The sequence below is a fragment of the Rhinopithecus bieti genome, unplaced genomic scaffold (assembly GCF_001698545.2).
Source record: "Rhinopithecus bieti isolate Rb0 unplaced genomic scaffold, ASM169854v2 scaffold_28066, whole genome shotgun sequence".
In the NCBI taxonomy this organism is placed as follows: domain Eukaryota; kingdom Metazoa; phylum Chordata; class Mammalia; order Primates; family Cercopithecidae; genus Rhinopithecus; species Rhinopithecus bieti.
Window position 1 is genome coordinate 849,028 of NW_016813021.1, and position 25,909 is coordinate 874,936.

Below are 25,909 nucleotides of genomic sequence, written 5' to 3' on the forward strand. Positions count from 1 at the left end.
TTCCCAGAAAACCCCCTATGGCAGTGGAGCAAACCTCCAAGGTAGGTCAGGTCTGTCTGTCTGCCTGCCTGCCTGGACCTAGCAGAGCCCTTTCCACTGTAACGGTCCATGCACTGCTTGCACGTTAACCTTAGATATCTTTCTTCTCTTGGGGGATTTTGATGGTAGAGGTAGGCTGGGTGCCAGGTGCAAAAATTAAAATTACCTAGTAGAGGAGCAAGGGGATACATCTGTTGGTGGATCATCAGAATCTCATGCCAACATGCAGATGTAGAGGCCAGAAAAATAATTTTTTTTTTTTTTTTTTTTTTTTTTTTTTTTTTTTTTAGTGTCTAACCCTGTCACCCAAGCTGAAGTGCAGTGGTGTGACCACACCTCACTGCAGCCTTGACTTTCCAGGCTCAAGCAATCCTACCACCTCAGCCTCCCAAAGTGCTGGAGTTATAGGTATAAGCTACTTCACCATGCCAAATATATTTAAAAGATGTAAGAAACATGGTTGGGTGCTGTCGCTCATGCCTGTAATCCCAGCACTTTGGGAGGCTGAGGTGGGCAGATCTCTTGAGGCCAGGAGTTGGAGACCAGCCTGGCAAACATGGTAAAACCCCATCTCTACTAAAAATACAAAAACAATTACCTGGACATAGTGGTGCATGCCTGTAATCCCAGCTACTCGGGAGGCTGAGGCAGGAGAATCGCTTGAACGGGAGGCGGAGATTGCAGTGAGCCAAGATTGTACCACTGCACTCCAGCCTGGGTGACAGAGCGAGACTCCATCTCGGAAAAAAAAAAAAAAAAAAGAAAAAAGAAAAAAGTAGCAGAGTGTGGGTGATGCACACCTGTAATCCCAGATACTCAGGAGGCTGAGGCAGAAGAATTGCTTGAACCTGGGAATTGAAGGTTGCTGTGAGCTGAGATCACACCACTGCAGTCCAGCCTGGGCAACAGAGCAAGACTTTGTCTCAAAAAAAGTTAAATTTAATTAAATTTAATTTAAATTTAAAAAAGAAACAATGATGAAATATTGAACACAATGATAAGCAAGGACTGCCTTTCTACATACCAACAGGCTAGGTGATAGCAGGGCTGCTCTGTCCCTCATATTTGTGGAAGCGATATAAAAAGACAAGAGAAGCAGCCTCTGCTTTCATTATTCAACCAAGGTGTTTTATATTATCACCTGTCTTAACACAAATTTTATTTAGTGTATCTATGGTCAACTGATTTCAACAAGGGTGTCAAGGCCATATAATGGGGAAAGGGTCGTCTTTTCGACAGATGGTGGAGGGACAGTTAAATAGCCACATGCAAAATACTGAAGTTGGATCCTTACCTCACACTGCATAGAAAAAATAACCCTAAATAGATTTAAAAGCTAAATGTAAAAGCTAAAACTACCCTTCTTCTGGAATTACAGTCCGGTCACAGTGGCTCACGCCTGTAATCCCAGCATTTTAGGAGGCTGAGGTGGGCGGATCACCTGAGGTCAGGAGTTCAAGACCAGCCTGGCCAACATGGTGAAACCCCTTCTCTACTAAAAATACAAAAATTAGCTGGGCATGGTGGTGTGTACCTGTAATCCCAGCTACTCAGGAGGCTGAGGTAGGCTTGAACCTGGGAGGTGGAGGTTTCAGTGAGCCGAGATCACGCCACTGCACTCCAGCCAGGGTGACAGAGTGAGACTCTGTCTCAAAAAATAAAATAAATAAATAAAACTAAAATAAAATAAGAATTAAAAAATATATTATTAAATGAATGAATGAACAAATGAAAGTACTAAATATGGATTTTTAACAGCTTTATGAAGACATAATTCACATACCATACAATTCACAATTCTCAAAACGAAAATGAAAATAAAAATGGGCAAATGATCTGAATAAACTAAAGGAAATATAAAAATTAGCCCATAATTACATAGAAAGATTTGCATCAGGGAACTGCAAACAAAAAGTATAATGACATGCCATTTCATATCCACTAGTTGGATAGAAACAAGACAGAGAACAAGTTTTGGCAATGATATAAACTAGAAGCCTCATACACTGTTGGTGGGAATTTGAAATGGTGCAGGCACTTCAGAAAATAGTCTCACGGTTCCTCAAATCGTTGAACACAGAGTTACTGTATGATCCCGCCATTCTACTTCTAGGTACATGCCCAAGAGAAATGAAAACATATATCCACAGAAAACCTTGCACATGAATATTCATAACGATATTATTTATAAAGGCCAAAGAGTAAATACAACCCAAATATCCACCAACTGATGAAATTGAAAATGTGGTGTATGCATACAAGGAATTAGTAGTTGGCTATAAGCAGAAGTGAAGTACTGAAACAAGCTACAACATGGAGAAATCTTGAAAATATTATACTAAGTGAAAGAAGACAGTCACAAAAGACCATACATTATATTATTCCATTCATATAAAATTATCAAAATAGAGAAATGTGGCCGGACATGGTGGCTCATGCCTGTAATCTCAGCACTTCGGGAGGCCGAGGTGGGTGGATCACATGAGGTCAGGAGTTTGAGACCGCCTGGGCAACATGGTGAAACCCTGTCTCTACTAAGTTACAAAATTAGCTGGGTGTGGTGGTGCATGTCTATAATCCCAGCTATTTGGGAGGCTGGGGCAGGAGAATTGCTTGAACCTGGGAGATGGAGGTTGCAATAAGCCAAGAGCGCACCATTGCACTTCAGCCTGGGCAACAAGAGAGAAATTCTGTCTCAAAAAAAATAAATTAATTAAAATTAAAATTAAAAGAATAGAGAAATGTATATAGACAGAAAGTAGATCAATGATTGCTTAGGGATGAGGGGGTAGATTAAAGCATAGGGGAGTGATAGCTATGGGGTAAGGGGTTTCTTTTTGAAGTGATGAAAATGCTCTGAAATTGACTGTGGTAATGGTTGCATAGATCTGTGACTATACTATAAACAAAATTTTTAAAAAGTATAAAATTAACTTACATGTTTTAAATAGGTGAATTGTATGGTATGTGAATTATGTCTTCATAAAGCTGTTAAAAATCCATATTTAGTACTTTCATTTGTTCATTCATTCATTTAATAATATATTTTTTAATTCTTATTTTTATTTTAGTTTTTATTTATTTATTTTATTTTTTGAGATGGAGTCTCCCTCTGCTACCCAGGCTGGAGTGCAGTGGTGCAATCTTGGCTCACTGCAGCCTCCACCTCCTGGGTTCAAGAGATTCTCCTGCCTCAGCCTCCCAAGTAGCTGGGATTATAGGCACCTGCCATGATGCCTAGACCATTTGAATATCTATTGAGCATCATCTGTCTCCCAGGATATGCAGAAATAAAAAGACGTGGTCCTTACTCTTAAGTTGCCTACTATCAGATGGGGAAGCAAATGTTAAAAAACCTATGTGCAAGACAGATAAATGCTATAACAGAGGTACAGGTACATACAAGATGAAGGGGAAGCAAGGGAATGAAATACTTAACTGTCAGAGGGCGCTTTCAAGTTCCAAGTTAAGAAGAAATGGAAGTTGGTCCTTCAAGACGGTGAGAGGACACAGAATCAAGGAGTAAATACAAATGCATGGTGCAAATGAGAGGTCAGGACAAATCATGTGGTATTGGGCAGGGAGAGGATGGGGGAGGGCAGGAGAGCAAAGCACAGGGAGCTAAGCATGGGCAGCAGGCAAAGATTAGGTCAGAAAGGCTTCATTGCCTATAGGTGATAGCCACAGAAAAATTCTGAGCTCAAGAGTGTCAATCAGGATAAAGATGACAGCATAATGATCCTTTTGTACTGTGATTATCCACCACCTTTTCACTTTCATTATGGCAACAGTGCTTTCAGTTCAGCAAATGTCTCAGGCACTTACTGGATACGCTGCCCTGTGCTGGTCACCAGGATTATAAAGATAAGGCAAAATTTCCACTTTGGAAGATCAGGAGGAAGCAAAGTAAACAAACCTCTTGAAAGCTGGGAACTGCTCTTATATATAATGATTTCACCCACTGGCTAGAAACCAGAAGGGGGTCATCAGAGCCAAAGCATCAGTGACTAACTTCAGTCTAGGGTCAATGGGAAAAAGAAACACTCAGCAAGCAGGAGCCACTGGTGTGCAGGCAGATGCTTGGTGACTCTCAACCATCTCAGCATGGACTAGGAGAAAGGAATGGTTTGCAAAAGCGGAATATGATCAAAAGGGAAAACTTCACAGTTCTTTCTGAATACATCTGTCCTAGAACAGGAAGGAAAATATAATGAGTACAAAACAGTACTCCAGAGCCACACAAAAGGTGTTGGGATGACCTGGTCAATTACCTTGTCCTCCTTTCTTGCCTATGAACATCCGTGGCTCCGGAGAGGTAGTTGCAGGAGGGAAGCCATACTGGGACTGAATCTCTGAACTGTGACTTCTAAGCTGCAGTTGGATGCTCTGATCCTGATCTGCTTCTTGTACGTAATGAGGACAATAATACTTACCTTAACAGAGTCATTGTGAAAATTAGAGCTAATCTGTTTAAAGCATCTAGCATATTGCCTAGCATAAAGTAGCATGAACAAGTGATATACAAGGTTCATACGCACATGCCCCTGAGAGCTGACCCTTGCAGAGGCTGGATGACAGTCTGAACTGGCCAGAATAGCAAATTCTAGGCATCTGGAGAAGGTGAGGGAAGAAGAGTGGCATCAGGTGGCAGGTGAAACAGAGAAAAGCCAAGGAATTTAAATTACTTAAAAGAATGTTTTATATTCTAGAAGAAACTAACACCGATGCAAAAGTTAATTTTGTTTAGGATATTAAACCTTGGTAGAATACAGAGAAATTTTATTTTATTTTATTATTATTTTTTTTTTTACGAAGTTTCACTCTTGCTGCCCAGGCTGGAGTGCCATGGCACGATCTCAGCTCACTGCAACCTCCGCCTCCCAGGTTCAAGTGATTCTCCTGCCTCAACCTCCCGAGTATATGGGATTGAACTCCTGATTTCAAGTGATCCACCACCTCAGGCTCGCAAAGTGCTGGGCATGATTACAGGCATGAGCCACTGCACCTGGCCTCAGAGAACATTTAAAAACAAAACAAAACAAAAACACTATTTGGGTGGTGGTTCCACAGGTATTTCAGTTTGTGAAAATGCATTGAGCTATATACTTATGATATGTTCACTTTACTCTATGGAGATTACATTTCAATAAATTTAACTTTATCATTAAAATTTAATTACAAATTTAACTTTAATAAAGTTAAAAATGTTATTTGGATTTTCTTTCTTTCTGGTCTGAAACACTTTTTTGTTAGGGGGTCTGAAATTATTAAACGCTTTTGTCAATTTGGTGCTTTTTCCATTTGGTGGAACAATGCCTTTGTTTTCCCTACCAAAGCTCTGTGTGAAAGGACTGCAATTAAGCAGGGATGTTTTCATTTAGCAAACAAAGCAAGAAAAACAACACAGCAACTACACCCCTTGGAATGATCTCTGCATTTAACAACAAAGCAACCAACCCAGGGAGCCTTGGTTTGCACGGACAAAGCCTTCAATCAGGAAAGAATATCCTCCTCCTTTAAAAACTCCCAGCCTTGCCTTCCACTGGTATCACTCTTCAAATATCCACGTTTACTTCCGTACGTGCCTCTTCTCTCAGAAGGCCCCAACCCCGTTGCTGCTCTGTCTGTGTCTCAGAATGTTTAGCACAGCCTAACCCTGCCCCATGTGCCTTCATCCATTCGCTCTAGAATCTCCACGCATAAAAATAAACAAGAGGGATTTCCTCTAGAAAGGACTCTGAGTTTTAGTCTCTCTTCCAGATGGAATCAACTGACTCTCTGTGGCAGCTAGGGTTCTTGGATTCAAAACATGCTGAACATGGCATTCAATTTCTATAGGTTCACTGCAAGGAAGTTAACTTTTTAATTTTTAATGCAGAATTGTGGGAAAGTGAGGAGCCTATGCCATGAGCAACTTTTGGCCAGATTCACTCTTTAGCAAATGGAGTATTGAAAGCATCTACTAAGCCCATCTCAAATTCACCTTCCTTATTTGTAAATTGGTGATGAAAATATTTCCTTCTTAGAGGTATAGGAAGGATTAAATGAACTAATATGTAAAAAATACTTAGGAAGGTGCCTAGAACATAGAAATCCTTGTTAAATGATGGCTAAGATTATTATTCTTATCTTCTGAATTTTTATGATCAGAACCCACAACCAATAAACACAAATAGAGTGACCTTAGAATAATCAATATCTACTACTAGTTTTACTGAAATTTCAACATTCTCAAGGTTAGGAAAAGGAGGAAGTGACTGCCTATTGACTTCTTTCCTAATTAAGAATTACCATGCATTCATTTATCTATTCATCTTTTCAACAAACATTTATGGGACATATGCTATGTATATACACCAAAGTTATGTGAGGCCTCAAGGTGCATGACCTCAGAGAGCTTATAGTCAAGCTGGACAGACTGAAATATCAAGACTCAATCACCCTGTTGAGATGGCTGCCGTGCTGGAACCCAGAAGTAGAGAGGAAGGGTGTCAAAATAATTCATTATAGGCTGGGTGCAGTGACGCACGCCTATAATCCCGGCACTTTGGGAGGCTGAGGGAGGCAGATCATGAGGTCAAGAGATTGAGACCATCCTGGCCAACATGGTTAAACCCCGTCTCTACGAAAAATACAAAAAATCAGCTGGTCATGGCAGTGCGCACTTGTAGTCCCAGCTACTTGGGAGACTGAGGCAAGAGAATCACTTAAACCTGGGAGGCAGAGATTGCAGTAAGCCAAGATCATGCCATTACATTCCAGCCCGGTGACAGAGCGAGACTCTCAAAAAACAAACAAACAAAAAAAATGCGTTTATTTATCTATTCATCTCTTCAACAAACATTTATGGGGCATATGCTATGTACGTACACCAAAGTTGTGTGAGGCCTCAAGGTGCATGACCTCAGAGAGTTTATAGTCAAGCTGGACAGACTGAAATATCAAGACTCAATCACCCTGTTGAGATGGCTGCCGTGCTGGAACCCAGGTGATACAGAAGCAGAGAGGAAGCATGTCAAAATGATTCATTATAATCCAGTCACATTCCATGCTCATACAACAGTGGCCACTAAGTGGATCATGTGCCAATGTGCCAGCTTCAACCATCACATCATGCATAGTACACAATCAGAAGAAAACAAAACAAAACAAAAAGAGCAAGTGGCTTTTCCATTTATAGAGTGTGGATAATTCTGCCTGCCTGTCCACTCAAGGAGATGAGAGATGAACTCGTCTCACTTCCCAGGTGGATTTCACAGGCTCCCAGCCAGAAATAACAAGGCTATGCAAATAGGTTTATGAAAAAGACAGTTTAGGCCGGGCGCGGCGGCTCACACCTGTAATCCCAGTAGGTGTGAGGCCAAGGCAGGCAGATCACAAGGTCAGGACATTGAGACCATCCTGGCTAACATGGTGAAACCCTGTCTCTACTAAAAAAATACAAAAAATTATCCGGGCATGGTGGCAGGTGCCTGTAGTCCCAACTACTCGGGAGGCTGAGGCAGGAGAATGGCGTGAACCCAGGAGGTGGAGCTTGCAGTGAGCCAAGATCACGCCACTGCACTCCAGCCTGAGAGACAAAGTGAGACTCCATCTGAAAATAATAATAATAATAATAAAATAAAAATTAAAAAAAGTTTATAATAAAGGAACTACCAAAGTTATGGGTAGGGTTAAGGGAAATTGTAAAGGATAGTGAAGCTCCTGGGCTGACAGAATGGGGTGGTCATTAACAGCTCTAGGCCTCAGGATTATAGAGAGAGACCAGCTTCCAGAGCCCAAAGGGGAAAGATGTTAAGGGGAGGGCTGCATGACAGTAACCACGACTGATGTGGTTTGACTGTGTGTCCCCACCCAAACTCATCTCAAATTGTAATCCTCATAATCCCCACATGTCCAGGGAGGGACCTGGGTGGGGGATCATGGGAGCAGTTTCCCCCATGCTGTTCTCATGATAGTGAGTGAGTTCTCACGAGATCTGGTGGTTCTATAAGTGTTTGACAGTTCCTCCTACTCTCTCTCTCTCACCCTCACCTGCCATCATGTAAGATTTGCCTGCTTCCCTTCCGCCATGATTGTGTTTCCTAAAGCCTCCCCAGTCATGCAGAACTGTGAGTCAATTAAAACTCTTTTCTTTATAAAGTACCCAATCTCTGGCAGTTCGTTATAGCAATGTGAGAATGGACTAACACAGTGGCCTTCCATGGTAGGGAGGAAGCAGGGGAATAAATACCCTGACCTCAATCTCCTTCCTCCCACCTACTTTCTACTAGTGCCTCCCACTGACTGAGCTGAACCAGAAGCCAAAGAGCAATGGACTCTGGTGAAACCATCCATATAAGTCAGCCTCTTGGGGACACAGCAGATTGGAAAGAGATAGAGAATGGATCTGGAAGGACAAACAGAAATGTCCCACATACAAGCTGAATATCTCACCATGCTGAATACAATTCTAGTGTAGGAAGGCATGTGTTTTTTATACATCAATGAATCCAGTCCACCATTCAAATAGCAAGATATTTACCTTTAAATCAAGTCACAGCCAGGCACGGTGGCTCACACCTGTAATCCCAGCACTTTGGAAGGCCAAGGTGGGCGGATCACCTGAGGTCAGGAGTTTGTGACCAGCCTGGCCAACATGGCGAAACACCGTCTCTACTAAAAATACAAAAATTAGCCAGGCGTGGTGGTACACGTCTGTAGTTCCAACTACTCACAAGGCTGAGACAGGAGAATTGCTTGAACTCACCAAGAGGTGGAGATGGCAGTGAGCCAAGATCATGCCACCATACTTCAGCATGGGTGACAGAATGAGACTCCGTCTCAAAAAAATCAATCTATCAATTAATAAAAAATAAATCAAGTCACTTCTACATAATCAACCAGAGCTAGAAATCTGCAGATGACAATCTAGGGCTGATGGCTTCTGGCAAGCACAGCTGACTGGCTGCCTGTTTTGCATGTTAACAAAGCTCTAATATGATTGCCACATATGTTACAGCAGGGGGAGGGTGGCATTACAAAGAAACAGTAAGAAGGATGTGATTTCCAAAACCAGACCCAAGAAGTTGGCATGAACCAAGTAACAAACACTTTTTTCCCCACCCATTTAAAAACTGATTAAGCTGCATATTGTTTACCTTTATTTAGTGGGTTCATTACTGTTGCCGCCTGGGACTGAAGGAAAGAGTTAAAATCATGGGTCCTAGAGCTGGAAACCAGGGTTAGAAGATGCTCTCCTACTCTTTCCGGCTGTGTGAATTTAGGCAAGTTAGCTAACCTCTCTAGACTCAATTTCCCTATTTTCCAAAGGGAGAATAGCCATATTTATCTTCTTGGTTTAGAATGAAGTTTTTAGAAGATACTTGTGAAGTCCTTGGTATACAGTAAACATCAGTAAGGGTTACTTGCCCTGGGTTTGCTGCCTTCATCATTATCAACATCTCCAGGCTTACTCTGCTATCTCTGCAACTCCTCTGATCAAAAACAGTGGCGTGAGCCACTGTGCCCAGCCATATTTTTCCTTTTTAAGGCTGAATAATATTCCATTATATGTGGCTATCACATTTTGTTTATTCATTCATCATCAGTGAACACTTGGGTTACTTCTACTTTTTGGCTATTCTGAATAATGCTACTTATAAATATGGGTGTGCCAATATCTCTTCAAGATCCTGCTTTTCTACTTTTGGGTACATACCCAAAAGTAGGATTGCTGGATCATGGTAATTACATAGTTTTTTGCTTTGTTTTGTTTTGTTTGAGATGGAGTTTCACTCTTGTTGCCCATGCTGGAGTGTAATGGTACCACCTCGGCTCACTGCAACCTCCACCTCCTGGGTTCAAGCGATTCTCCTGCCTCAGCCTCCCAAGTAGCTGGGATTACAGGCATGCACCACCAAGGTTGGATAATTTTGAATTTTTAGCAGAGACAGGGTTTCTCCATGTTGGTCAGGCTGGTCTCGAACTCCCAATCTCAGGTGATCTACCCACCTCGGCCTCCCAAAGTGCTGGGATTACAGGTGTGAGCCACCGTGCCTGGCCTGGTAATTACATGTTCACTTTTTTAAGGCACTTCTATATCATTTGTCACAACTGCTGCACCATCTTACATTCCCACCAGCAATGCACAAGGGTTTTAATTTGTCCACTTACTCACCAACACAAATGTGTTTTTTTTTTTTTTTAAAGTAATAGCCATACTGGCCAGGTATGGTGGCTCACACCTGTAATTCCAGCACTTTGGAAGGCCGAGTCGAGCAGATCACTTGGGGTCAGGATTTCAAGATCAACCTGGCCAACATGGCAAAACCCTACCTCTACAAAAACCGGGCATGATGGCACATGCTTATACTCCCAGCTATTCGGTAGGCTGAGGCGGGAGAAACATTCGAACCCGGGAGGTGGAGGTTGCAGTGAGCTGAGATCACACCAGTGCACTCTAGCCTGGGCAACAGAACGAGACTCTGGCTCAAAAACAAAAAAAGAAACCATACTAATAGATGTGAAGAGGTTGCCTCCCACCACTTGTTTTCCAATAGCTTTATGTTCACACATGCATTTTACCACCATCCCTTGGTATAACCAAATATGTAGACACTGATTAGTTTTTCTATTCCCAGGAAAGAGGACTGAGCTCAGCTACCTGGATAAAACTAGCCATGAGGCTGCCTCCTGAGATGGCCCTTCCCTGGCAGACCAAGCTTGTTGCTATGAAAGATGAGTGAGCTAACAAAGTTAGGTAACCTAGGGCTGGTTATTTCCAACATGCAAGCACACTCTTTGACATACTTTAAATGGCACTTATAATTTATAAGGCATTGTTTACACAGAGAAATTATTTGAAAATAATTACAGTATAAAACTTTTGTTGAGATTTAGAATTATAAAACACTGAGTTTGCTTTATGTAGTCTCTTCAGTCTCCAAGACCCCTGATGGGCAAATTACAAAGCATCTGAATAACCTGTTTAAAACTTTTTAAACTAACTTCTTTTCTGAAATCTTTCAGATAATCCATTTTCAAATTTCAAGTTTGTGACATTTACTTATAAAAGTTAAACATGGAAACCTATAAGGTAGTCTTGATTGACACAAAAAACTCAGAAGTAAGAGGATTGGTGAGGATAATTATGGCTACTCCAATGATCAGCTACAGAATCCAATTTACTTGTACATTTTGTTGTAGTTGTTGGGAGACGATTCTTTATGGGTCTCTCAGGTTTCTTTATGTCTTCCAAGCAGAAGCACTGACAGCTTTTGTTCCAGACTAGCTTTTCAAGAATGTTTGTGCAATGAACAGACCTAAAAGATAAAGGTAGTATTTCTTTCTGGAGCAGAAGGGCAGATTTGTTTTCTGCCAGCATGATGAAGATAACATCTTCCTTATCTCAGATAGATGGCAAGTTTTCTTGAAGACCACTATAAAATATTCAGGTTCCTCAAGCTTAGGGTTCCTCTGCTGTCACACAGCCCACTGCATGTGCTGTTCTGTGAGAACTATGGCTTGGGAACTGATTCATTAAAATTGATGATACTCTGGCTGTTGCTATTGCTGAGAGTAATGAGCTGTCTTTGTCCAGGGTCTTCTGTTTTCTGCCACTATCCACAAAATGGTGGCAGCAAACTTGTGAGCTTGCAAGTAGGGTACAAATCCTAGACTCCTAACAGTTCTTGACATTAGTTACATAGTGTAAACATCTCTGGTCACACAAATAAAAAAAAAAAAGTTCTGGTCACACAAAAGTAAAAAGTTACAAAAGGTAACAACTTTTAACCCACTCACATTGCAATCTTAGGACTTTCTTCAAATAAACCAAGAAGGCCAGTAACATTCATTCTAAAATTCTATGAAACCACTAATTAATTGGGCAGCACAAGTAAACTGTGAAAGTGCATATATATGCATATATTAGAAAATATGCATATTTTTTGAGACAGTCTTGCTCTGTCGCCCAGACTGGAGTGCAGTGGTGCAATCATGGATCACTGCAATCTCCGCCTCCTGGGTTCAAGCGATTCTCCTGCCTCAGCCTCCTGAGTAGCTGGGACTACAGGCACATGACACCACGCAAGGCTAATTTTGGTATTTTTAGTAGAGACAGGGTTTCACCATATTGGTCAGGCTGATCTTGAATTCTTGACCTCCTGATCTGGCTGCCTCAGCCTCCCAAAGTGCTGGGATTATAGGCGTGAGCCTGGCTAGAAAATATTTTTATTACTGTTTGTAATTTGTAAAACTCAGGATCTCAGTTTGAGAAACATTTCTTTTTTTAAAATTACTTTATTTTATTTACTTATTTATTATTATTTTTCAGACAGAGTCTCACTCTGTCACCCAGGCTGGAGTGCGGTGGTGTGATCTCAGTTCACTGCAACCTCCGCCTCCCGGGTTCAAGGAATTCTCCCACCTCAGCCTCCCAAGTAGCTGGGACTACAGGCACCCGCCACCATGCCCAGCTAATTTTTGTAGTTTTAGTAGAGATGTGGTTTCACCATGTTGACCAGGCTGGTCTCAAACTCCTGACGTAAAGTGATCTGCCCGCCTTGGCCTCCCAAAGTGCTGGGATAACAGGTGTGGGCCACCACGCCTGGCCTTATTTTAAAATTAATAGAAACAGTCTCACTATGTTGCCTGGGCTGGTCACCTGAAAAACACCTCTATACTGGAAATAGAAGAAGATGGAGACAAAAGCTTGAAGACTTTTTTTTTTTTTTTTTTTTTCACTCCAGTTCCATACCTAGGGTCTATCTCAGTCATTAAACCTCTCTCTATAGCTCATGTCCCCCATTTTTATAATGCAAATAATTATGCCTGCTGGGTATAATTCACAGAGTTGTACAGAGGATCAAACACATTAATGTATATGATGGGTTGTGGGCTCTAAAGAGGCCAGACAAGGTGAATCTCTGGCTATTGTTGCTTGTCATTAAAAGCAAGCTCTGTGCAGCTCATGGTACAGGCTCAGCAGCTCATAGTAATCACAACATGTAGAGCCCTTTGTTCATTCAACAAATATTTATTGTCCCAGGCACTGGGACAGAACAGGAGAAAGATCCTAATGCACAGGGCAGAGAAACTTCTGATAAGATACAACACGCAGAAGGGCTTTGCCTCTTTGGATATACTTTCTCCCTTGTATTTCCCTTTGGTCCTGTGGAAGAGAAATTGAAGGAAGCAGTGGGAATTCAATAGACATCTAATGGCATACGGGCATGTTAAGCCGATTCTTCAATCAGGTCTAAACTCCTAAGCAGGATAAAGAGACTAATAGTAGCTGGAGATAGAAACTCTTGCTGCTGAGAAAATCAAGGCCCTTTGGATAAAAAACAAAAAACAAACAAACAAACAAAAAACTAGACTAATGTGTCTATGAACCAGATTAAGAGGGGATTTAGTTCCATATCAAGACTGAGGTTAAATTAAAATTAAGAAGTCTCTTCTAAATCTGAAGATGAAATCAAAGTTAGTTTAAAATATACATTTCAACTGCTAGGTTTAGTAAGGAAAGACCAAATTGTGCCTCAAATGCACATTCTCTTTTATAGCTGATTTTATTTGTTACTATACAGAGGACTTGATAATCCTGAATTCAACTTTTTTCTTTTTCTTTTTCTTTTTCTTTTTTTTTTGAGATGGAGTCTCGCTCTGCTGCCCAGGCTAGAGTGCAGTGGCATGATCTCAGCTCACTGCAACCTCTGCCTCCTGGGTTCAAGCAATTTTTCTGTCTCAGCCTCCTGAGTAGCTGGGATTACAGGTGCATGACACCACACCTGGCTAATTTTTGTATTTTTAGTAGAGACAGGGTTTCACCCTGTTGGCCAGGCTGGTCTTGAACTCCTGACCTGAAGTGATCTGCCTGCCTTGGCCTCCCAAAGTACTGGGTTTACATGTGTAAGCCACCATGACTGGCTAGCTTTTTACTTAAAGAAATCTATTTTACCAATCAAGTTTTACAGTGGGGAACATGCACTCAAAACACTTTTTACCATCTTAAGTTTGCGTATACAGATTCAACATTGTTCTTTTAAGTTATGGGTACCATCCTGCTTATAAAGGTCTCCTTTGAGAAGTAAAAATTGTACTGTTTGGGAAAACGTGACTTATGTTCATGTGTTGAGTGTCTTGAGTACTTGTGCCCATGCAAAATTAAGTGGAAAGCTGTAAGCCCCTCCCAAAGAGACAAAATGTTATGCCTTATCCTTTGCACCCTCAGACCATTGGCTGGCCATAATGAAGACTCAACAGAGCTTAGAGCTTGTTGATGAAAGTGTATTGTGCCCTGAATGCACTCAGATGAATTCATCAAAATGATAACATCAGGGCACCAATCCATAAGCACACACCCTCTTTCTCATGCTTCCCCAAAGTTGGCAGCAGGAAGTGAGCAATAGTATATACTCATATCTGATGTGGACCCTGTCCTGTGTGCATATCCATTAGTCCATTTTATCCCCACAACACGTCTATGAGGTCAGCATGGTCAGTATCTCCATTTACTAGATAGGCAAATGGAGACATAGAGATAAAGCCACTTGCCCCAAGGCATGGAGCCAAGATTCACACCCAGGTAGCTGGGCTCCTGGGCTCCTATCTGCTATGCAAGGCTGCATCTTAAAATAATATGAGAAAACAGACCGGGCGTGGTGGCTCAAGCCTGTAATCCCAGCACTTTGGGAGGCCTAGACAGGCGGATCACGAGGTCAGGAGATCAAGACCATCCTGGCTAACACGGTGAAACCCCGTCTCTACTAAAAAATACAAAAAACTAGCCGGGCGAGGTGGCGGGCACCTGTAGTCCCAGCTACTCGGGAGGCTGAGGCAGGAGAATGGCGTGAACCCGGGAGGCGGAGCTTGCAGTGAGCTGAGATCCGGCCACTGTACTCCAGCCTGGGCAGCAGAGCGAGATTCCGTCTCAAAAAAACAAACAAACAAACAAACAAACAAAAAACGAGAAAACAAGAAGAATAGGTGTCACGTATTGATATTATTATTTACTACTCTAATAACAACAGCTAACATTCCCTAGGCTCTCAGTCCACGTCAAGCAGTGTGCTCAGCACTGTACAGATGGATCTCAGTCAGTCCCCGCTACAGCTTTTTCCAGCAGTGGGTCCCAGCCTTATCTCCATGGTAGACTGCGGATCAGAGAGATTTAGGTAGCCTGCTGAAGGTCACAAAGCAAGCAAATTGTGAAGCTGGGATGGAAGACCCAGGCTGTGTGACTCCAGAGCCTACAGCCATTGTCACTCACTATGCAGAATGATCCACGCCTCCAGTTCCTCTAAAGCTTTCCTCACTCACACTGGGACAACTTCAAAGGGTCAACTGCTGGCTTCTTCATTAGTGTTTGTTCCAGCATGTCTCAAGTAAAGTAACTAGAGTGACACACACACTAAGAGCCAGCAGAGGTGCTGAAATTGCAGTTTTGAGACTTGGGTTTATCCCACCAATGAGCAGTCTGAGAAACACTGCTATGGGTTAGAAAGCCAGGTACCCAGGCTGGGCACACTGGCCCACGCCTGTAATCCCAGCACTTTGGGAGGCCGAGGCAGACAGATCACTTGAGGCCATGAGTTTGAGATCAGCCTAGCCAACAGGTTGAAACCCCATCTCTACTAAAAATACAAAAAATTAGCTAGGTGTGGTGGCACACACCTCTAGTCCCAGCTACTTGGGAGGCAGAGGCACGAAAATCGCTTGAACTCAGGAGGCAAAGGTTGCAGTCAGCCGAGATCATGCCACTGTACTTCAGCCTGGGCAACAGAGTGAGACTCTTATAAATAAAAACAAACAAACAAACAAACAAAAACCAGAAAGCCAGGGTTCCCCAAAATCAACATGGTTCAGCAAAACCTCAGTCAGAAACCACAAAGTTTCACAAAGTCCTATTTATAACACAGAACAAACAAGCAAGAAAAGAGCCAAAAAGAAATACTGACAATACGCCTGCCCCCTCAGAGCTGCTGAGACAGCAGCGGCCCCAACACCTGCCACCCCAGGTTCTTGTCTCACCCCTGTCCCTTGCAAACTGTGTCAACATCACATATAAATTACTTAAATGCATTGGATCCCAGATGCTCTCTCTGAAAATGGGCCAGTAAAGTAATGCTCCATCTATTTTAAAAAGAAGCTTAGATAAAATAATCTAAAGGAAGTGCTTTAAGAAGCTTAACTTACAAACAATAAACATTGTTTTGTTTTTTGTGGGTTTTTTGTTTTGTTTTGTTTTTGAGACAGAGTCTTGTTCTGTCACCCAGGCTGGAGTTCAGTGGTGTAATCTCGGCTCACTGCAACCTCCGCCTCCCAGGTTCAAGCAATTCTCCTGCCTCAGCCTCCCAAGTAGTAGGGATTACAGGTGCCCACCACCACACCCAGCTAATGTTTATATTTTTCATATTGATGGGGTTTCCCATGTCGGCCAGGCTGGTCTCAAACTCCTGACCTCTGGTGATCTGCCCACCTCGGCCTCCCAAGGAGCTGGGATTACAGGCATGAGCCACCACACATTACTTGAGCTACCTTCACAATTAACGTGAAGCCACAGGAGTCAGTGATTTAGGGAAAGGGGTGAGAGTGGCATGAGTCCTCTAGGCAGAGAGAACAGCACGTGCAAAAAGTGTATCAGATTGCCACTTCCTCACTCCCTCCTCTCCAACGGCCTCCCATTACACTTAAAATCATCAATTCTTACCATGGTTTTAAGGGCCCTGTTATGAACTGGTCTTGTCTCATCTCCTACTACTCTCCCCTTTACTTCTGCCCTCTGGACACTCTGGTCTCATTACTGCCCTTAAATATGTCCAGCACATTCCCTTCTCAAAGCCTCTATCCTTACCATTCCCTTTGCCTGGGATGTTCTTCCACCAGATATCTGCAAGCCTTCCTTTACTCATATGTCATCTCTTCAAAAACATTTTCGCCAATCCCCCTATTTAAAGTACCCCACCATCCTCAGTAAATCTATTTTTCTTTCTAGCACTGACGACACCTGTGTCATACTATATCACATCTTCATGTTTCTGTGCCTTTAATGTCTGCCTCTTTAACTGAAGTACCAGCTCATGAAGGCAGGGGCTTTGCTACAGGCATTTCCAGCATCTTTAGCTGCACCTAGCATGTGGAAAGGGCTCAATATAGATTTGTTGAATAAGTAATGCATTAATGCATCTCCTGAAGGGAAAGAACATGCTCAGAAATACACAGTGCTGTGTGACTGGTCCACAGGATGGAAAGAGATGCAACGGAATATGAGGCTAGAGTAAGTCTGCTTTCCAAAAGGTGTGAGCAACTTTAACGTTTCTTATTGTTATCTTGCCATCATAACTATCCCATTAAGCAATAACAGTTCTCTGCTAGATATTTTCAATTATAGCTGATCCCTGCCCCACAGTGTGGTTATGCGAATCCCAAGAGATAAGCTGTAGCTAGAGAAAAGTGTTATAGGTACAGTGGCTCATGGCTGTAGTCCCAATGCTTTGAGAGGCCAAGGTAATAGGATCACTTGAGGACAGGAGTTTGATATCAGCCTGAACAACATAATGAGATCCTGTCTCTACAAAAACTTAAAAAAAAAAAATAGCTGGATGTGGTAGCATAAGTCTGTACTCCTAGCTACTTGGGAGGCTGAGGCAGGAGGATCACTTGAGCCCAGAAATTGAAGGTTACAGTGAACTATGATAATGCCACTGCACTCCAGCCTGGGAGACAGAGCGAGATCCTGTCTTTATAAATAATAATAATAATAATAATGTTAATCTTTTTTAATTAAAAAAAGGAAACGTGTTACAGAATCCACTGGCCTTCATCCATGGAGATGACATGCATGTTTTGGCCAACATAGAATCATTGTTTGAAAGGAACATCATCGTAACTGAAATACCCAACACCTGCTAGAATTCTACAAAAGGAACTAAGAAATTAAAAGAAAGCAACAAAACAAATGCACACGCTCAAGTAAACAAGTGGAGGTACTGATGGATCCCTTCCATTCAAATTCATGTGAGTCAGAAAGATGAGAGAGTTTCTCCATTTCAATATAGAAAGCAAGTGATAGTAGACTGAGTACAAATTAGGACCTCAAGTGGTGACCATACCACCTCAAGAAACGGAGACAAGAACTGGGACAGAGTGCATAACACAGGAAGGACACAGTCGAGGTTGGCCATCAGTATTGTACTCATATCTGGAATGGCTATCATCTGTGAGGTCTTACTACACACCAGAGATCCTGAGCTAAATACTTAAGCCTTTTAATTCCCACAACAGCACTAGGAGGTAAGTTCTATTGCTGCTGTCATGTCACTAATGAGGACACTGAGCTTTACAAAGGTAAGGTGACAGGGCTACACTTCAAACTCTGTCTGGCTTTTAACCGTCATGCCAATTAATCTGACCACTCAGACACCCACCCAGACCCTTACCCCCACCCATTGTAGAACAGGCTGTTTTATGTGACAAATATGTTTTGTTTTTGTTTTAGTTTTGAGATGGTGCCTCACTCTGTCACCCAGGTTGGAGTGCAGTGATGTGATCCCGGCTCACTGCAGCCTCTGCCTCCTAAGTTAAAGTGATTCTCCTACCTCAGCCTACCGAGTAGCTGGAATTACAGGCACTCACTCCCAATGGTGGGCTAATTTTTGTATTTTTAGTGGAGACAGGCTTTCACCATGTTGGCCAGGCTGGTCTTGAACCCCTGACCTAAAGTGATCCACCCACCTCGGCTTCCCAAAGTGCTAGGATTACAGGCATAAACCATAGCGCCTGGCTGATATATATGTGTTTTTCAATTCCCTCAAGTCTTGTAACGCAGCCAGGGTTACAAAGGAGGTGCCATTGCTTCTGCACCCCTTTTTCTAATGGTTGCCCTGGAAAACTAAATGAGGAAGGCAGGATGGTAAAGAGGCCACAGAAGTAGCAGATAAACCCAGAGATGCCCACTCAGAAGATTCGAGACCCACCAACCAAATACTCCTGTGCTACACTATACTTACCTCTTGAAAGAGCTGAAAGCTTGTTCCTCATAGACATCCTGCTATCTGAAGTTCTCCCACTACTGGTCTATATAATCTCCTGGTCTGACCAATTCCCTTGTTCTTGATGCTGCTTCTCCAGTCACTCACAAGCCTGAACCTCCAATTTACACAACAACAGTATTTAAAAGAAAAAAGGGGGCCAAGCATGGTGGCTCACACCTGCAATGCTAGCACTTTGGGAGGCTGAAGTGGGTAGATCACCTGAGGTCAGGAATTTGAGAAAAGCCTGGCCAACGTGGGGAAACCCTGTCTCTACTACAAATACATAAATTAGCCGGGCGTGGTAGCTCACGCCTGTATTCCCAGCTACTCAGGAGCTGAGGCACGAGAATCACTTGAACCCAGAAGGCAGAGGTTGCAGTGAGCCGAGATCATGCCACTGCACTTCAGCCTGGGCAACAGAGTGAGACTCAGTGCCAAAAAATAAATAAAAATAAGAGAGGAAAAGGGCATCCACATCATTTGATGGTAAACAAAAATTCTGGAGCTTTGTAGAATTGACTTAAATATAGAAAATAAGATTTAAATAAATTCTTTAATAAGAATCTTATGAAATTGACTTATTTTCTGGCAAAGAGAAAGCAAATGGGTGATAGTTTTCTCATATGGAAAAGAACAGTTATGTAACCAGCCCACATGGAAGAGCCATGCTGAAATCAACATAATGAGACTGGCACAGTTCTGCTTCTCTCTACCAGTCAAGATTACAGTGGGGATTTCATGTGGAACATACTTTTCATACAGCCTCTGTCCCCTCATAAAGGCCTTCACTTCGTTATCCAACGGGAAGGTGCCGTCATCCTTTCTAAAGCGGTAGAAGAGTTTGACATCCTTGAATTCCTTATGCTCATCACACACTGAAACATAATATGCACAGAGAAGCAAATGAGAAAAAAAATCACTCTTATTTAATTACTCAAGTGAAGTATGATGCTAATTAAGAATTATTTCACTACCAAATTCTTCTTGCATGCAAGTATCTACCATATGAGCTAATACATGTAAAATAGTTACATAGCACTTGGTACAGAGTAAGTCCTCAGTATTTTTAGCTATTATTATCACCATCACCATCACCATCATCATCATCATCATCATCATCATCGTCTTTAGGAAGGTCACATAATTCAATTCATCAAGCAACACAAACTCTTCTAAAGCATATTGGGGCATGCATCAGCCTCAAAGAATGTGAAATCTAGTGAGGTAAGGAGAAATGTCAACTATAATTGAAATATGGTATGATAAGGCTACAGAGGTAAGGACAGAGTGCAATGGGAGCCTAGAGGAAGAGTGCCCAGTGCCCCAGGAACACAGTGACCCAGCTTTGGAAAAAGAAAGCTTCCCTGAAGAGTTTGCATGTAAGTGGAGACCTGAAGAACAAAGAGAAATCGGGCAAAAAGTGAGGGGAAAGGGCATTCCAAGAGAACGACGACATGTGCAAAGGTCGAGGCCAGGATGAGAGATTTCAAGAAGACATGTTGGTGAATCTTTATTGAACCCACTGAGAGTAACAGCAAAAACTTGGAAACCACGTAAATGCCCACTGAAAAATATATAGTGGCATAATTATACATATGTATTATACAACAGCAAAAATAACAAATAAGACATATACTGTCAACGTGGATGAAGCTCACAGTGTGTTGATCAAGTTGCAAAAGAATAAATATACACTTCTATAATGAGAGAAAACTTTTAAAACAATATGATGCATTCCTTAAAGATGAATAGAAAAAGAGGTATAATCGAAATGCTAGCTGGGCACAGTGACTCACGCCTGTAATTCCAGCACTTTGGGAGGCTGAGGTGGGCAGATCACCTGAAGTCAGGAGTTCGAGACCAGCCTGACCAACAGGGTAAAACTCAGTCTCTACTGAAAATACAAAAAAAAAAAGAAATAACCAAAATGTCTCTTAGAGGAAGGAAGAAAATGAAATCAGGGAGAGGTACAGTAGAGATAAAATAAAGCAAAATGTTTTCTTTCTTAAGTGGGTACGTTCATGAAAAGATTTAGTCCTTCATTTTCTCTCAAGTCACCTTGACTCACCACCTCACTTACCATGGTGAATGATGCCCCGGTCTGCTAATTTCTGCATGAGTTTTATTGCCGTCTCTCTGTCGGAAGCCTCTTTGTGTTCAATCAGCCAGTCAATCAGTTCTTTTGCGACAAAACAGTTTGGGTAGGTCTTGAGATGATGACGTCTATCTTTAATAACCTTTTCTTCATGCAGCCTGAGCCTGAAAGAAAAATTAGCAATTACTTTGGAAATTTTGATGACAGCACAAATTATTAAACCAATCCCAGAGAGTAATAACACAACAGAAGTTCCAAAGGCATGAGAGTGTTATTGAGTATCTTTAGCTCACTTGGTGATGTCCATACTGTCAGAGCTCAAAGGCTCCAGAAAGTGACTCCAGCCTCTGATCTAGATGACAGAGGTAAATATGAGGGTAAAACAATCACAGCCAACCCAGAACTCTCCTGCCACTTCTGAGAGTGAGAAAAGCTCTCCATCCCCTACTCTGTCTCACTCCCTGCTTATTCTCTCTCCAGTGGGGTTACTGTTTCAACCACCAAACAAAAACCCTAGAAATATGCTGAAACAAAGTGCACCCTCTTTATCACAAATTGTTCAGGGCCCACCCTACTTGTAGTCATTCATTCGTATAACAAATATTAATGAATGTCTACTACCTGCCTGTTAGGTACCTCTAGGCACTAAAAACATACATCAGGGTGTGGTGGCTCACATCTGTAATCCCAGAACTTTGGGATATTGAAGCAGGAGGATCGCTTGAGGTCAGGAGTTTGAGACTACCCTGGCCAACATGGTGAAAACCTGTCTCTACTAAAAATACAAAAATTAGCCAGGCATGGTAGCGGGTGCCTGTAATCCCAGCTACTCAAGAGGCTGCGGCAGGAGAATCACTTGAACCTGGGAAGTGGAGGTTGCAGTGAGCTGAGATCGCACCATTGCACTCCAGCCTAGGCAACAAGAGTGAAACTCCTTCTTAAATATATATATATATACACATATATATACATACATATATATATATGCATTTTGAACTACTACTAGCCAATCTTGCCATCATAAAGGAAGAACCTGCCTAGAAATAAATACAACACAGAGCAAAGTGGACCAGATAGATAAAGAGATAGAGATAAAAGAGAGAGAGAGAGAGATTACAAACAACCCTGTTTGAGCACCTGAATTCAACAATTCATGAAGTCACCTAACCTGGGTTTAAATTACATGAATCGATACATTCCCTGTGCTTTAGGGAGTTGATTCAGGTATATGTTACTAATACCAATATTGTCCCAATACACCCTCCAGCTGAATGCCAGCTTGTGGCTCCATGCCACGGAATGTTGCCACAGTGGTGCCTTCAGAGACCACATAAATGGCCAGAGCTATGTACTCTGCACCCAGTGGTTCCACAACTTCCTAGGGTCTGTTTCTCATTCTCCTATCTCCTTCCCTTGTCCTGCTGTGATATGCACCTGTTGTCCTTGTTCCTAAACTCAAGCAGTTCCCCTGATCTGCTATTTCTGTTCTGCCATGGTCTGCTACATTGTAGTCAGTATTTAGGAGTTAAAATATTTTGAGCAAAAGCCTGATATGAGCATCTATGAAGAAAGAAAATGAGTATTTTGGGCACGGAATTTATGACATCTATTTTGGTCACTCAAAGACTATCTTATATCTTTTATTACTGCTCTTTGGCTGAATGCTAAATAATTAGGAATAAATGTTAATGATGCTTACTTACTGTACAATGTTCTACCATCTGCCAATATTTATTATCTAAAACTTAAGAGTTAAGTCGGCCGGGCGCGGTGGCTCAAGCCTGTAATCCCAGCACTTTGGGAGGCCGAGACGGGCGGATCACGAGGTCAGGAGATTGAGACCACCCTGGCTAACACGGTGAAACCCCATCTCTACTAAAATACAAAACTAGCCGGGCGAGGTGGCGGGCGCCTGTAGTCCCAGCTACTTGGGAGGCTGAGGCAGGAGAATGGCGTAAACCCGGGAGGCGGAGCTTGCAGTGAGCTGAGATCCGGCCACTGCACTCCAGCCTGGGCGACAGAGCGAGACTCCGCCTCAAAAAAAAAAAAAAAAAAAAAAAGAGTTAAGTCATACTATAGGATTGACTAAGGAAGGGATATAGCAATGAATCCACTAGTAACAGAGATGAGGATATCAGTGATATCCGGAAAATACTAAAGGAGAGGTATCCAATAGACCCAGAAAACATTCTCATAAGATGGTGGTGATAGAGTAGGGCTGCCAGGTTTGGGAAGGAAAAACCAGACAGGAAACCCAGTTAAATTTGAATTTCAGATAAATAGCAAACCATTGTGTAGTAAAAGCATGACTCAAATATTGCATGGGACCTACTTATAGTTTAAAAAAACAATTCATAGGTCTGGTGCGGTGGCTCATGCCTGTAAGCCCAGCACTTTGGGAGGCCAAAGCGGGTGGATCACGAGGTCAGGAGATCGAGACCATCCTGGCTAACATGCTGAAACTCTGTCTCTACTAAAACATACAAAAAATTAGCTGGGTGTGGTGGCGGACACCTGTAGTCCCAGCTACTTGGGAGGCTGAGGCAGGAGAATGGTGTGAACCCAGGAACCAGAGCTTGCAGTGAGCCGAGATCGCGCCACTGCACTCCAGCCTGGGTGACAGAGAAAGATTCCGTCACACACACAAAAAAACAAAAAAGTAATTCATTATACTGTATCTGTAATTCAAATTTTAGTGGGCACTCTGCATTTTCTGACAACCTTATGGGGGATATATTTTATTCAACTTGCAGGTTAGTACATTAGGATTAATATTTTATGCTAAAAAAGAAAGGAACCTACACTGATGCCAGAAGACACTTTGAGTCCTTAGGGCTTCCTCTTCTAGGGAAAGCTAGTTGTGTAATTTTCTTAGAGCACCTGAATCATCATGTTTAAGTATTTCAGAAGATACTTCAACCCATGTGCTTGGAACTAGACTAGCTTTCATTTGCCAAGGACCAGGTAGGAAATGGGAACTGTAAAGATTATAAATTGGTAAAGCTGGTGGAGTGAAACCAAGGCACAGAATCACCCTTTCTTCATATTAAGGAAAATAATTAAAACAAACAAACAAACAAAAAACAGTAAAAAGAAGTAGCCAGACAAGGAAAAAGAAACCCTAACTCCATAAATGTTTTTAAGTGGCATCCTAAGCAAATTAATGCTGGAACAGAAAACCAATACCACATGTTCTCTCTTCTAAAAGGGAGCTAAACATTGTGAACACATGAACGTCAAGATGGGAACAACAGGCCGGCCGTTGTGGCTCATGACTGTAATCTCAGCACTTTGGGAGGCTGATGCAGGCGGATCACTTGAGGTCAGGAGCTCGAGACCAGCCTGGCCAACATGGTGAAACCCCATCCCTACTAAAAATACAAAAATTAGCCAGGCATGGTGGCACGCCTATAATCCCAGCTACTCAGGAGGCTGAGGCAGGAGAATCTCTTGAAACCAGGAGGCAGAAGTTGCAGCGAGCCAAGATCATGCTGCTGCACTCCAGCCTGGGTGACAAGAGCAAAACTCTGTGTCAAAAAACCAAAAAGTAAACAGGCAACAATAGACCCTGGGGCTGATATGGTTTGACTGTGTCCCCACCCAAATTTCACCTTGAATTGTCATAATCCCCACATGTCAAGGGCAGGGCCAGGTGGAGAAAATTGAATCATGGGGCAGTTTTCCCCATACTGTTCACGTGGTAATGAATAAATCTCGAGATCTGATGGGTTTTTTTTGTTGTTGTTTATATTATTTTTGTTTGTTTTTGAGATGGAGTCTCACTCTGTTGCCCAGGCTGGAGTGCAATGGTGCAATCTCGGCTCACTGCAGTCTCCACCTTCCGTGTTCAAGTAATTATCCTGTCTCAATCCCCGAGTAGTGGGGATTACAGCTGTGCGCCACCACTCCCAGCTAATTTTTTGTATTTTTAGTAGAGACGGGGTTTTGCCATGTTGGCCGGGCTGGTCTCGTACCCCTGACCTCAAGTGACCCACCCACCTCGGCCGCCCAAAGTGTTGTGATTACAGGAGTGAGCCACCACATCCAGCCTTGATGTTTTTATAAATGGGAGTTTTGCTGCACAAGTTGTCTTGTCCACCACCATGTAAGAAGTCCTTTTGATCTTCCTTTGCCTTCTGCCATGATTATGAGGCTTCCCCAGCCATGTGAAACTGACAGTCCATTAAACCTCTTTCTTTTATAAATTACCTAGTCTCAGGTATACCTTTATTAGCAGCATGAGAATGGACTAATAGAGGGGCCTACTTTAGTGTGGAGGGTGGGTGGAGGGTGAGGATCCAAAAACTACCTGTTGCCTACTATGCTCATTACCTGGATGGCGAAATCACCTGTACGCCAAACCCCTGCGACATGCAGTTTATTCATGCAACAAACCTGCACGTGAATTCCCTGAAGTGAAAATAAAGGTTGGAAAGAAAATAATAATAAAAATAACAAACAAACAAACAAACAAAAGGAATCATGACATAATAAAGTGATTTAGGCCTGTATTACAGATAGGGTGGATTAGCCTTAAAATACTCTCTACTCATTGAAATGACCAAAAAAAGGCTTTGTAATTTTTGAATAAAGGGAAAAGATGAAAAAATAAATAAAGTAGCAGTCAAAAAAACAAACAGGAGATTTTGGAGTGGCAAGGTAAGGCGAGTAGACTCTCATCACCCAGAAGCCTTGTTGCCAAGTCAATGAAATCCTCAGAATTTTCATTAATAACCCCAAAGTTTGAAGGAAAAAAACC

The 25,909-nt window shown here is 42.3% G+C and overlaps 1 protein-coding gene across 1 annotated transcript in view; it reads right to left on the bottom strand.

Annotated features, from left to right (window-relative positions):
• Positions 1 to 25,909, bottom strand: part of DEPTOR (DEP domain containing MTOR interacting protein) — a 189,818-nt gene that overhangs the window by 112,612 nt on the left and 51,297 nt on the right. The window contains exons 2-3 of the mRNA XM_017847589.1: positions 21,136 to 21,314; positions 19,807 to 19,930 (exon numbers count right to left, since the gene is read on the bottom strand). Of these exons, the coding sequence (XP_017703078.1) occupies positions 19,807 to 19,930; positions 21,136 to 21,314 (303 nt within the window). The remainder of the gene's footprint in view (positions 1 to 19,806; positions 19,931 to 21,135; positions 21,315 to 25,909) is intronic.